The sequence below is a fragment of the Heptranchias perlo genome, chromosome 8, assembly GCF_035084215.1.
Source record: "Heptranchias perlo isolate sHepPer1 chromosome 8, sHepPer1.hap1, whole genome shotgun sequence".
Lineage (NCBI taxonomy): Eukaryota > Metazoa > Chordata > Chondrichthyes > Hexanchiformes > Hexanchidae > Heptranchias > Heptranchias perlo.
This window is the reverse complement of record NC_090332.1, coordinates 33,838,940-33,853,253: the sequence shown is the minus strand read 5'-3', so window position 1 is coordinate 33,853,253 and position 14,314 is coordinate 33,838,940. Positions and strand designations below refer to the sequence as shown.

Genomic DNA, 14,314 nt, shown 5'->3' with positions numbered 1-14,314 from the left:
TCCTTCAGTTCTCCAGCTGGACCTAAGTTAGTATAAAATGATACTTTTGAGTCCTGCACTAAAGAATGTGACTCTTTTCCATTACAGTGCTTTGTAGAAGGGCAATGTACTGAAAGGGCAGTTTGCATCCCATTCATTACTCACGTTCCAGTTAATTCTACAAAAATATAGCTCTTCATGAAAGGGCTTCACTTTATAGAATTATGGAAGAATGCTCAAATGGTTTAGCATTGAGGAGCTTTTTGGTAATAAATTTTAATTGTCTTTCCCCTCAACTGATTTCTTGTCATTTGGTGCTCTCGCATATATTCTCCGGCTCAAGGGGCTGAGCAGTGCCCTTTTGTTGGGTCTCTGCATTGAAAAGATTTTGAACTTTTAACACCTGTAAATATTGTAATGCATAGTATGTATAGTAATGTGTGTATATATATGGTTGTTATACACAATCTCTTCAAGTTAAGTGTTTTTTATGTGCCCAGGTAGAAGGAATCAGCTTGAAATCCACGGACTGCTACCATAACAGAACTTTTTGTGGCTAGACAATGCAAATCTTGTAACTCTGCATGTGATAGGTACATTAGCATAGTTTTAAAAGTTTTTTTTTTAGTAAAAAGTAAAATAGAAACCTCTGCAGAGTAGTTTCATTAATCCAGCCAACACTAGAATGTACGGGACAAAAACCATGGCTAAGAAAAGGTTCCCCATTTAAATGAATATTTCTCACTATCAGGGTGCCTGACAATGGATGTTTTTCTTATTGCTGAAGCATGTAGTTTTAGTTGATCGGAGCAGTATTCTAAGTGAAATGGATTGAATTTAATGTGCATGATTCCTAAACAATTTTGTTGAATCACTAGTACCCACTAAAATGAATAGTTCTTGGGGGAGGGGGGATCATAATTAAGATCTATTCAGTGGCTTTGAAGTATTAAAATTTGCTATGTTACTGCTTTTTAACTTTTGATTCACACCACCACAATCATACTGCAGATTAGAGCAAATAATTGAGCACAAATCAAATTCTAGATTTCTATCTCTATCCTTGAGTGGTTATTCTCAACAAATCTTCTATAAAGTGTTGCCCCTGTTGGAGGACATATTGTGTGGAATTCATTTTTCAAAAATTAGTAATTTTAAAAACCTTGAATTTTTATGGCTGTGAAGACTCGTACATCTGAATACTAAGAATTCTGTTTTGGATGTTGAACTTTGTTAGCTAACATGTTTGACGTACCAACATAGTTAAAATTTTTGATTTGTTCTCACAATACTATGAACTATCCTACAGATCTCAAACTTTTAAAATTATGATCAAATTCCACTTTTTTAGACTTGTGGAGCTATAAATATCAGTATAGTTTAAAAAACAAAATACATTTCATTCATTGGTCATCCGTTGAACAGATAAAGAAGTGCTGTGTGACTATCAGTTAGGACGGTTATATCCTCACTGTAGTAGATATGGTGACTAGGAAAGGGTAAATAAAATGATTCAAATATGCCTTATTTGTTTCTGTAAATAAGCTGTTCGATGTTGTGCTTGTATGTGTACCAGATGTTATTCTCAAATACTTCATGTTTCTAACACATTCTGCTCCTGTCTATCTGAAGTGACAACATATCGTGAGTAACATCTCTGTGCTGGAAACAACTGGATAATTTAAAATGGATTATGCATGTGTTCTACAAGCTATATAAGAATTTCAAGATCAAAATAATTAGCACTGTTTTGTGTGTGTTTGGCAAAACCATATAGTGGCTTTGGCAGAAAAATTCTAGTAAACATTTATAGAAGATTCATATTTTCCATTGGTTTCCCAAATGTACATTTGATGCCTCTTACCCCTCTCCTATACCCCTTTCAAAAAGGCTTCCATTCATTGAATGTGTAATTCGAGTTTATAGTGACATTTTTTGCAAAAATTTATAAGTATGCTATTTTTACCACATTACAACTTTGACATACTTGCAGCCGATAAGCTCTCCATGATTGGAGCAGCACTGATGGAAGCCAAGGAGCAAATTGTCCCTCCATTTGTTTGTCCTAGCAACAGGGTGTGTGATGTCAGGAGAGTATGTCACATTCCAATTTACTTTGAAATTACCTATAATGGACACAATTCATTCATCAACATCTCAAGTTGCTCAATTCTTGCCGTTTGTACATAGCTTTTGGTTCAGGTCTCACTTCTATGCTTACTTTCTATTGAGCCCACTTTTTTTTTTGGTTTGCATAGTTAATGTTAATGCAAACTATTTACATTCAGTAAAATTGAATAATTTAGTGGTTCTTGTGCCACTGTTTATGCTCTGCAGCAATGATGCACAGCAGGTAGCCTCCTTAACGTGAGCTACCCTTGCATTGACTCAAACTGCAAGGAACATATTTGGTGTCTTCACTTTTTTTTACGTTGCAGTTGTTGTTAACCCTAGGTAGATGCTGAAACACAACTATAAAATGGTTTTCACTAATGGTTTACAGAGACTGAATTCCCTTGTTTTTTTTTTAAAAAGGGGTAATGAGTGGGGATTTTGTTTTTTAAAATTTTCTTTTGTTTCTGTTACGAATGTTTGTAGGATCTTTCTGTCAAAGCTACATTAGCTTAAGGATGGGAGATCCAACATAAAAGTGTTAAAGTTACTTCCATGCCATTGCTTTCCATGGAGTTTTGAAGGAAGCTTTGTAAAGAGCAGCCCATGAGGCTGCCTTAATGTGAATCATCGTATTCTTATCTAGTTCTAAGGAGAAATTGTACTGCTTAATCCATCTAAATATTGATTGCTTAGAGACTTCTAGTGGTTTGAATGGAGGCAACATTCACTTCTACCGAGGAAGCATCTGACAACTAGGCATTGTGAAAAGATGACCCGGATTTTATTGGGTTTTTTTACAAAAGCAAAGTAAAAATTGTTAGATTCATTGGTGGTTCTCTAAATACAGATAAAGTATGTAAAGTTCTCTGCACCCTAGAAAAGAATCCAATAAATTGGACGCTTGAGCAGAATGACATATTCCAGTATACTTCATTAAGATAGGCTGCATATCAGTGGCACAAAGTAAAATTTGTCCATCAGCAAGTGCCTCAGATTCAGTCTACTAATGAGATGCCCCTCTGAAATATAACACATTTCAACTTATATATAATCTGCAGCCTATAAAACTACTTTCAGACTACTGGGGCTCCAGCTTCAGGAGAGATTAAACCCCTCTTTGGAGAATTGCTTGTGTCTTAAATGCCAGCAAAACTCAAAAGCCATTTCAGAAATAGCCACTTCGTGCAGGTAACTCCAGACTCATTAGGATGCTATGGGCAGCAGAGCATGACCTGTGCCTAGAACATACTTAAAAGTGGTTTATAATGCTTGGACAGCTGTTTGAAAGTGCAGGGTGCAGCAAGTTATTACCCGTCTTTTTATCCCTGTTTTTTGCAGCTCTGAGTTCTCCAATGACTGTTCTTTCCTAGAACTTTGGTTGGGGAGAGTTGATTTATTGTCTACATTAGATTTGAATCATTTAATTGAGTTTAGCACTGTGAATGAACTGTGTATAACAACTGTATATCTAGTGTTTTGCTTCTTGGAAGCTATATGTAATTATGTCCTGTTGTACACATGCTGTATTACCTCTTGGTTTTTCTTGAAACATTTAAAATAAAAAGTTAAAAATAAAATACAAATGACTCCAATGAGATTTGTTTTTAGAGAACACAATCTAACTTTGACAAAGGATAGCTTTAAAAGTGGTCTGAAGGTGTTTTTAGTTCAAAGGAATTTACCTTTTGATAACACAGGGAATTGGTCACCAGTACACTACACTTTTTGGTTTTAGCTCTCTGGTGTGACAGATTTCACAGTTTCTTAGAAAACTTGATATTGTTTTTGGGGTAGTTGACTATCATTCATCTAATATATTTGGTTACTTTAATATGGAGAGATCAAATTGAGTCAACATAAACTTTGATTGGATGCTGTTTAAAAAGAATGAAGTGGAGATGCCGGTGATGGACTGGGGTGTACAAATGTAAGGAATCTTACAACACCAGGTTATAGTCCCAACAGTTTTATTTAAAAATCACAAGCTTTCGGAGGCTTTCTCCTTCGTCAGGTGAGTGTCGGATTCCTTGAAAATTACCGCATATATAGTCACAGAACGATGCCTGGTGATTACATATAATCTTTCCAACTGCCCGTTATCAAGGCCATCAAAGGAATTGAATAGTGTTCGAGAAACATTAGATACCAGACTACTGAATATGCAAACGGCCAGAACCAAAGACAGGGAGGGAGAGAGAGAGAGAGAAACATCCGAAAGGAAGAGAAAGAGAGAGAATGACCAGTTGTATTAAAAACAGATAACTTTTTTTTTCGCTGGTGGGGTTACGTGTAGCGCGACATGAACCCAAGATCCCGGTTGAGGCCGTCCTCATGGGTGTGGAACTAGGCTATCAATTTCTGCTCGACGATTTTGCGTTGTCTTGTGTCTCGAAGGCCGCCTTGGAGAATGCTTACCCGAAGATCGGTGGCTGAATGTCCTTGACTGCTGAAGTGTTCCCCAACTGGGAGGGAACCCTCCTGTCTGGCGATTGTTGCGCGGTGTCCGTTCATCCGTTGTCGCAGTGTCTGCATGGTCTCGCCAATGTACCATGCTCCGGGGCATCCTTTCCTGCAACGTATGAGGTAGACAACGTTGGCCGAGTCACAGGAGTATGAACCATGTACCTGGTGGGTGGTGTCCTCTCGTGTGATGGTGGTATCTGTGTCGATGATCTGGCATGTCTTACAGAGGTTGCCGTTGCAGGGTTGTGTGGTGCCGTGGACGCTGTTCTCCTGAAACCTGGGTAATTTGTTGCGAACGATTGTCTGTTTGAGGTTGGGTGGCTGTTTGAAGGCGAGTAGTGGAGGTGTGGGGATGGCCTTAGCGAGGTGTTCGTCGTCATCGATGACATGTTGAAGGCTGCGGAGAGCATGGCGTAGTTTCTCCGCTCTGGGGAAGTACTGGACAACGAAGGGTACTCTGTTGCTTGCGTCCCGTGTTTGTCTTCTGAGGAGGTCTATGCGATTTTTCGCTGTGGCCCGTCGGAACTGTCGATCGACGAGTCGAGCGTCATATCCCGTTACCTCCACTACTCGCCTGATGTTCATGCATGATGTTTACATGAGTTGAAACCTATATTTTAAGACTCAAAGAAGAAATATACTGGCATGGGTTTGGTGTTTCTTTGGGCCCTGATTGTTTATGCTGATTTATACCCATTTTAAGCTCAGTTGTTATTCTAATGAGATTGGGAGGATACTTCGATGTAACTTGATGTTGGCAAAATGGGCGCAATTTCAGGAGCAACTTCCGTGTTGCACCCAAGAAGAAAACTCTAGGCCCTGAAGTGCACAGGCAGAAATTTTAAAAAACTAAGGAGGAATCCGTTCAGTACTAATTGAGAAGTGGCTGTTGGGCTCACGGATATGGCAGTAAGTGAAGGTGTAACAGACAACGAAGGTCTTTGCCATTTAATGTTAAAGGACAGATTTCTGAAAATAGTCCCAGACAATTTAAGAATCTGGTTATTTTATTGGTAGTGTAAAACTTTCAAGCAGCGAGGTGCATTGGCTGATCTTTTTATGGCTTTGGGAGCACAGGTAAGCAAATTCACAGGTGGAAGACCAGATGCCTCTTGTTATCGTACAAATGAACTGCTCGACCTGCCAGCTGCTCAGCCCGGCTGGACGGGGCTGCCATGCAGAAGTCAGAGATCTGAGGACTACGAGGTCAGGCATTTTCAATGTTGTAAGTTGGGCCACAAGGTGAACCACTGCTGAGCTCTTAGATGCTCTGTGACTCAAACTAGGAGACTGCATGACGTTGTCAAGAATAAAGCCATCAGTTATGTGATGACCACTGAGGCAGATAGATCGACCCTTTTCTTTCACTGTCACGGTGAATGGGATGCAAGTAAAGGGGTTGTGAGACACTTGTTGCTCTTTCATGATAGTACATGACAACTTGGTGAAGGACTACTATTACACAACAGTAAAGTTGGACACCTTTGCAGCTGTGGATGACCACAGAGCTGCCTGTGGCCAGACTTTGGCTGGAATATTTAAGTTACTCAGGGGCCACAGTAGAGATTGTATTCATCCATGCCATTCAATGTTTTTTGTGGACATGAACACCAAAATCCCTTTGCTCCTCTTTATCTCCTAGTCTGTGTTTCACAACTCTTAAACATAACTCAATCCCAAAAGCCTCTGTGAAGAAAAAAAAATAAAAAATCCGGAAGTGTGACAACAAAAACAACTTGCATTTATATAGCGCTTTAACAGAAAAACATCCCAATGTACTTCACAGAGGCGCAATCAGACAAAAATGGGCAAAGATGATGATGTTGGGGGGGGGGGGGGGGGGGGGTGACCAAAAGCTTGGTCAAAATGGTGGGTTTAAGAAGAGCCTTAAAGGTGAAAAGGGAGGTGGAGGCGTTTAGGGTGGGAGTTTCACAGTGGCGGCTAGACGGCTAAAGGCACGGCTGCTAATGGTGGGGCAAAGGGAGGAGGAATGCACAAAAGGCCAGTGTCAAGAGGAACGGAGAGCTCAGGGAGGTTGATGGGCTGGAGGAGGTTACAGAGATAGGCAGGACGAGGGCATGAAAGGATTTAAACATGATGATGAGAATTTAAAATTGGAGGTGTTGGGGGATCGGATGCTAGTTATCAAACTCCAAATTCCGCCCCACAGTACTGCCATATGTCAGAACCATTCTTCAATGCTAGCAAAGTCCAGCTCCCGACATACCCATCTTCCACACTACTACTGAACCACACATACCTACCTCCAAGCTGCCACCTGTTGCCTACCTGTGTAACCAGTGCTTTGAAAAAGATGAAATGAAAATTAAATACACAGGAAAAGGAACATAATATTATAAGGCCAATTATTTACAATCTCCACAGAAAACAAACAGTTTTGAAATTTGATTCCCTTAACTGCTATAAATTGCAGAATACCTTGTAATAAAAACAGAATTTGACATTGTCACCATAAATTAGTAGGCCTGACAAATAAATTACATGACATAACACCTGACAAATACATATGCATTACATGACATAACACCTGTTCAAAAAAGGGGAGAGGGATAAACCTGGTAACTACAGGCCAGTCAGTCTAATGTCAGTGGTGCGAAAACTACTCGAGACTATTGTCAAGGACAAAATTAATTCTCACTTGAAGTATGGGTTAATAAGGATGTGGAGATGCCGGTGATGGACTGGGGTTGACAATTGTAAACAATTTTACAACACCAAGTTATAGTCCAGCAATTTTATTTGAAATTCACAAGCTTTCGGAGGCTTCCTCCTTCCTCAGGTGAATGTTGTGGACTATTTGAAATTCACAAGCTTTCGGAAGCTTCCTCCTTCCTCAGGTGAATGTTGTGGTTAATAAGGGACAGCCAGCACGGATTTGTTAAAGGCAAATCATGTCTGACTAACCTTTGATGAAGTAACAGAGGGTCAATGAAGGTAGTGCAGCAGATGTGATATATGGACTTTCAAAAGGCATTTGATAAAGTATCAGATAACAGACTTATTTGGAAAATAGAAGCATATGGGATTAAAGGAATGGTGGTAACTTGGGTAGGTAATTGGCTAAGAGATAGGAAGCAGAGATTAGTGGTGAATGGATGTTTTTCTGACAGGAGAGAAGTATGCAGTGGGGTCCCCCAGCGGTTGGTATTAGGTCCATTGTTTTTCTTACATATAAATGACCTGGACTTTGGTATAGGGAGCACAATTTTGAATTTTTTTCACACAGAGGGATGTTAAGATCCGGAACGCACTACCTGAAAGGGCAGTGGACGCAGATTCCATAGGAACTTTCAAAAGGCAATTGGACGTGTACTTGAGAACTAATTTGCAGGGTTATGGAGAAAATGCTGGGGTGTGGGACTAAATTGGACAGCGCTTTCAAAGAGCCGACACAGGCACGATGGGCTGAATGGCCTCCTGTGCTGTGATATTCTATGATTCTTCTGTTATAAAGCAGCATATTCTCTGCTCAACATGAGCAACTCCAAGGAAAGTCCACTAGAATTGCAACAAACCACAACTGAACAGATAGGGAACTTACCATTAAAAAGCCAGCACCTAAACTTACAATGAAAAACTACTAAGGTTCTATGTTTATTTGTAACTAATCAACCAAACAAGACTGGTAACATAGTAAAGATTTATAAAATTACAAACTTTACAACAAAATGATTAAACTTAGCTGTACAGCAGCATTTTATGTTTTTGAAATCTGAATAACAACATTTTCTGTCAGAGGCCTGTGCCTCTCTGAGAAGACGGGCATTGTTTCTTGTTTCAAAAAACTATTTCTAGGCCCTTGTCTGTACAACTCTCACAATTCTTTTTCTGATTGTCAGCAAGATTGACTACTTACAAAGCATACCAAGACTTGTTTTTGTAAGCCATGGCCCTTCTCCTGCCTATCCTATTCTCCAATGGAAAGGTACTGACACTGAGCAGAACTTTTTAGGAGCAATGAAAATAATCAGGTTTTTTTGTACAACACATCAAAACAAGGAAAAGCTTTCAATTTTATTCTCAGCTAACTTTGCTGGAAAAACATATTTACAATATTCAAGGGGCTGTTTATTTATGAAATATTGGATATTATACATACAACAAATTAAATTTAGCATTTTGAAATGTTGCCATTGTTTAATGTTTATACTTTATAATAGATTCCAAATAGTAGAACAGCTATGTTTCTTTCGTTTATGTGTATCTGAGGGGCCAAACACAACCAACAGAAAAAATGATTAATAAAAGCAGCAAATTCTAGAGGTTCTGAATAACGTCCTAAATGTAAACATGTTTATTTAAACAGAATGAAAAGGAAAATGGCAAGTGCTGGAACTCTGAAATAAAAATAGAAAATGCTGGAAATACACAGCAGGTCAGCTAGCATGTGTGTAGAGAAAATACAGGTTATTTTGGGGGCCTAACTTTCACCAGAACTGATGCCTGAGAGAGAAACAGGCATTTCAATAAGGTTGGAAAGAGAGGAGAGGACCAACAGATACACCAATCATACAGAGGAGTTCATGTATTAAATGACCTGCAAAATGCTCAATAGAAAACATGTGGTATCAGTGAGATAATGAAGGGACAAAATAATGTGCAAATAATGGTGGCCGTGGGTGTGAAAAGACACAGGAGAGGTCCATGTACACGAAAGCGTAAGACCTAAAACAAAAATAAAGAGAAAAACAAGCTACAGATGCAACAGATCTGAAATTAAAACAGAAAATACAAGCAAAACGCGATGGATCCTCTAGTCACAAGACAAAAACAGTAAAACTTCACAGCCTCAAACCCCATTTTGTGCTGTACTCACATGAAGTGCCTTTGATGCAAATGTTAACTCACTCCCCCCCCCCCCCCCCCCCCCCCCGGCACTGACAGAAGACCCCCACATCGCAACTACCCACTGCTGTGAAGAAAAGGGTGTAGCTAAGATTTGAAGTTACTAAAGTAAACGTTCAGACCAGAGGACTGCATAATGCCCAGAAGAAAAATGAGATACTGCTCTTCAAGCTTGTGTTGGGCTTCATTGGAATAGTGCAGGAGACCAAAGATAAAGAGGTTAGAGTGGGAACGGGAGGGGAAAGTTCAAGTGGTGAGCCACAGTGAGGTCAGAGCCACACTTCCGAGCAGAGCAGAATGCTCAGCGGTCCAGCGGTGGTATGGGAAAAAGCAAATGGACACATTACCTCTTCTGCAGTTGCATGGGAAGGTGCCAAGGGAAAAACAGCTGGAATTGGAAGCGATGGAAGAATGGACAACGGTATTGCGGAGAGGGGAGGGGTTGAAAGAATATGCTTAGTTATGAGATAATTTTGCAGGGGGCAGAAATTGCAGATGATCTAGCACATGTGGAGGCTGGTGGGATGGATGACAAGGGGGAATCCTGTTATTTTTGTAGTAGGATGGAGGGAGGGTGGTTAAGAGCAGAGCTGTGGAACATGAGATAGACATGGTCATGGGGTTTGACCACCGTGGAAAAGGAAGACATTTCAGAAGCAATGGTGTGGAAAGTAGAGTCATTGAAGCAAATGTGATTGGGAAACTCGTGAAAGGGATGGAGTTCTTACAGGAGGCAAGGTTGGAAGAAGCATAATTGAGAGAATTGTGGGAGTCAGTGGACTTTTAATAGATGTCAGTGGAAAGCTCATTGCTAGAGATGGAGAGAGGTCCAGGAAGTGAAGAGTCAGAAATGTAACACTAAATATGGCTACAGAAATATTTGGTAAAGAAGGAAAGGTGCAAATTAGTTTAATATTTTCTCAATGTTTATAATTCTTCGCACTAACTAGAAAAATCTGCTCTCAAAACAGATGTGAGGGTATTGCATATTTGATATCCTAGATAAAGAGCTGATCCCCTTGCGACCCCTGTACAGATTGATTTATTTGTGAAACTTGTATTTATCTATTTGCAGTGGGTTAGGAAACCATTATTTAATTTCTACAAATCAGTTAATTAACACGTCACTATCTGTTAGCATAGCCCTCATAAAGCTTTTTCCAAATCCCTTCATCCTAATGTGTGTCTCCTCTCTTGCAAAAGCATAACCCCTGATTTACCATGTGCTATGCCACTGATTGATTTAATAGGTTGTATATTTCTAATTGGCAAATATTCCATTAATGTTCCTTTTAATAAACAGCGTTATCCTTTTGTGAAGAATCTATAGTAAAATCCAACGGGAATATCCAAATAGATGTATATATATATATATTAAATGACTAAAGAGGAAGCCAGCGGGTGGCAGTAGCGCAGACCCATTGCAAAGAACATGGATCGACCCTCAATATATTAGAGACGAGTTGGGCTCGCCTTTATTGTGAAACGGGAGGTCATAATAGGGGTTTGAGACAAGTCTTAATTTATTTTTATTTATTCACTTTTGACTCAGCCTTACAATTAACTCACAGCCAATAAAATTGTTGCGAATGTTATTACTGCCTCTTCATTCGATGGCAGGAGCCAATGTGACCGCACGGATGACTCAGGGCCCCGCCCACCAGCTGGTGGGATCAGCCAATATGAATGAGTGAAACTTACCGACTGCTGGGTAACGGAGTAACAAAATAAGGCTTGTATCAAGCGGGGTAAAGACGGGCACTACGGATCGAGATTATGGGAATTGATAAGGTAGCAATTTCATGGAATTTGGAAGCAATAATTTAAAATAGTCTCGCTGCGATGAAAACATAATAGATGAGGGTAGTATTAAAAGGACAGGGCAAGGGAATCGGGGGCAGGATATATCAACATGACAGGCGTCAGTGGCAATAGCGTTGGTGTTAAAGTGGGCAAGCAAACCAGCTCAAAAGCTGCTAATACTACAGGTGCAAACCCGGTAACAGCTTCGAGCAATAATATCAGCAAATCTTCCGGAGAAGAAGACGAGAAAGATGGTGGGGTGCTTTTCTATGTGAATAAAAGTGGCTTCCCGATTGATGAGCGAACTTGGCAAAGAATGTGGACGCATGTGGCAAAAATACACCCTGGAGCGAAGGAGATGGAGGAGAGTATACGGAAAGCTACATTTATAACCCGTGTAAGTGAAAGCCTCTGGCTGTGCAGACAATGGCATTTTATTTTTGAGTAAGCGAGGTTTGTTCTTGTTGTTATAGTGAATGCTTTGCATAATTTGCAATATGGGGATATGCATGTGATTTGGAAAAATGAATTTCTAGCACATAAATCGGTGGTGGTGGTGGAGATCGATATATCTAATAGGTATAAATTACTAACTTCATAACGAGAAATTCTTCACTTAGATTGAAAATTGATGAATTGGCATTGATTTTGTTGTTCATTGCTGAAGCACAACAACCCTGAGTATGAATGTTACTGATGACTCATAATGTCTTAGTTTTCTTGTTTATTATCTAACAAACCTAGGATTGGAGCATGTTCTTTTAGTCATTTGGGTAAAGTTGGAACAAAGTATGACATTTTGAGAGGAGTTTAAAATATCGTCCATGAACTTTGACTTAAGTGGCTATTCCAAAAGTCTAATAAAATGTCATGAAGAGACATTCCACATTTACGTTAGCGGAACATGCATTGCACTCAAATAAACTAAAACTAGGTTCTATGAGGTAAATGCAGATGTTGCATTGACAACACTGGCTTGGCAACCCAGACCTGTTTTCTCCAGATGCCTTTTTTATGTAATTTGAATATATAACTCCTGAGTGATAGTTTGTTTTACAAATTTAACTGATAATGACCATATCATTGGGACGAGGGACATATATAGTTTAACTTGCTTCCCTATTCTGCTGAAGGACCACAAATGTTATTAATGTGAAGCTAATCAAAGTGTCTATTTTCTCCTGTCCTAATTGTGAGCCATATTTATAATCAAAAGAAAATAGGTGGTCTCAAAAGTTCTCTGATTCAAATATACAATGTTTATTAGAAGTAAGTGTGACAAATGAAGCTTTGCATTTGAAATTTTAAATTGCTTGTTTCTTTTGTAATATGTTCTGAGTGGTATGGGTGGTGAGACAGAGCACAAAAATAGAAACAGCGGAGAAAAGGTTAGAAGAGAAATCCTGCAAGGACAATTGAGTAAGAAATGGAGTACTATATAACAAATCCTGAATTTCGACCTAACCAGTCGTAGCCAGATAATCTCCAGCAATGGCTTCCCTACCCACTCCTGCACTGTTATCTCTGGAGTCCTTCCCCTCGCCCCTCCATACCTCTGTAACCTCTTACAACCCCCCGAGATCTCTGCACTCCTCCAATTCTGGCCACTTGCGCATCTCTGATTTTCATCACTCCATCATTGGCAGCCATGCCTTCAGTTGCCTATGCTCTAAACTCTGGAATTCCCTCCCTAAACCTCTCTGCCTCGCTACCTTGCTACCTCGCTCTCCTCCTTTTAAGAAGCTCCTTAAAACCTACCTCTGATCAAGCTTTGATCAGACCTATCCTAATATCTCCTTATGTGGCTCGGTGTCAAATTTTGTTTGATAATACTCCAGTAAGGTGCCTTTTACGACGCTTTTTACTATAAAGGCACTATATAAATGCAAGTTGTTGTTGAGTCCTCCAAGGATCCATCCTTGGCTCCCTCCTATTTCTCATCTACACGCTGCCCCTCGGCGAAATCATCTGAAAACAGAACGTCAAGTTCCACATGTACGCTGATGACACCCAGCCCGACTTCACCACTATCCCTCTTGACCCCTCCGCTGCTTGTCCGACATCCAGTCCTAGATGAGCTAAAATTTCCTCCAATTAAACATTGGGAAGACAGAAGCCTTTGTCTTTGGCCCCCACTACAAACTCCATTCCCTAGCCACCGATTTCATCCTCCTCCCTGGCTACTGCCTCAGGCTGAACCTGACTGTTCGCAACCTCGGCATCCTCTTTCACCGTGAACTGAGCTTCTGAACCCATATCCTCTCCATCAGCAAGACCGCCTACTTCCACCTCCATAATATTGCCCGTCTCCGTCCTGCCTCAGTCCATCTGCTGCTGAAACCCACATCCATGCTTTTTTTTAACCACCAGACTCGACTATTGCAATGCTCTGCTGGCTGGTCTCCCACCTTCCACCCTCCATATACTTTACCTTTTCCAAAACTCTGCTGCCTGTATCCCGTTCACTCATCATCCCTGTGCGTGCTGACCGACATTGGCTCCCAGTCCACCAACACACCAATTTTAAAATTCTCATCCTCGTAAGCATATCCCTCCATGACCTAACTCCTCCCTACCTCTGTTATCTCCTTCAGCCCTATAATCCTCTGAGATCTCTGCGTTCCTTCAATTCTGGCCTCTTGTGCACTCCCCCGCTTCCTTCGCCCCACCATTGATGGCTGTGTCTTCAGCAGAATATGCCCTAAGCTCAGGAATTCCCTCCCTAAACCTCTCCCGCCTCTCCACCTCTCTCCTCCATTAAAATGCTCCTTTAAAACCTACCTCATTGATCCTGCTTTTCATTACCTGTCCTAATGTCTCCTTCTTTGGCTCGGTGTCAATATTTGTCTGATTACGCTCCTGTGAAGTACCTTGGGATGGCTTACTACGTTAAAGGTGCTATATAAATGCAAGTTGTTGTGGTTAGACATGGTATACTAGCATGACCTTTTTTGGTAACAATATGTACGATTGCAGAGATGTTTAGTGAAGAAGAAAAGATGCAAATTAGTTTAATATAAGTTTTTGGTTTCCTGTTTAAGAATCCACCCTGCAGCTTGATAGAACCCTAATTATTTAATGACTTATT

The 14,314-nt window shown here is 40.3% G+C and overlaps 1 protein-coding gene across 1 annotated transcript in view; it reads left to right on the top strand.

Annotated features, from left to right (window-relative positions):
- The first annotated feature begins 11,142 nt into the window (after window positions 1–11,142).
- vash2 (vasohibin 2) overlaps window positions 11,143–14,314 on the top strand; it is a 133,193-nt gene continuing 130,021 nt past the window's right edge. Inside the window, exon 1 of the mRNA XM_067988931.1 lies at window positions 11,143–11,623. Within this exon, the coding sequence (XP_067845032.1) occupies window positions 11,336–11,623 (288 nt within the window). The 5' untranslated portion in view covers window positions 11,143–11,335. The remainder of the gene's footprint in view (window positions 11,624–14,314) is intronic.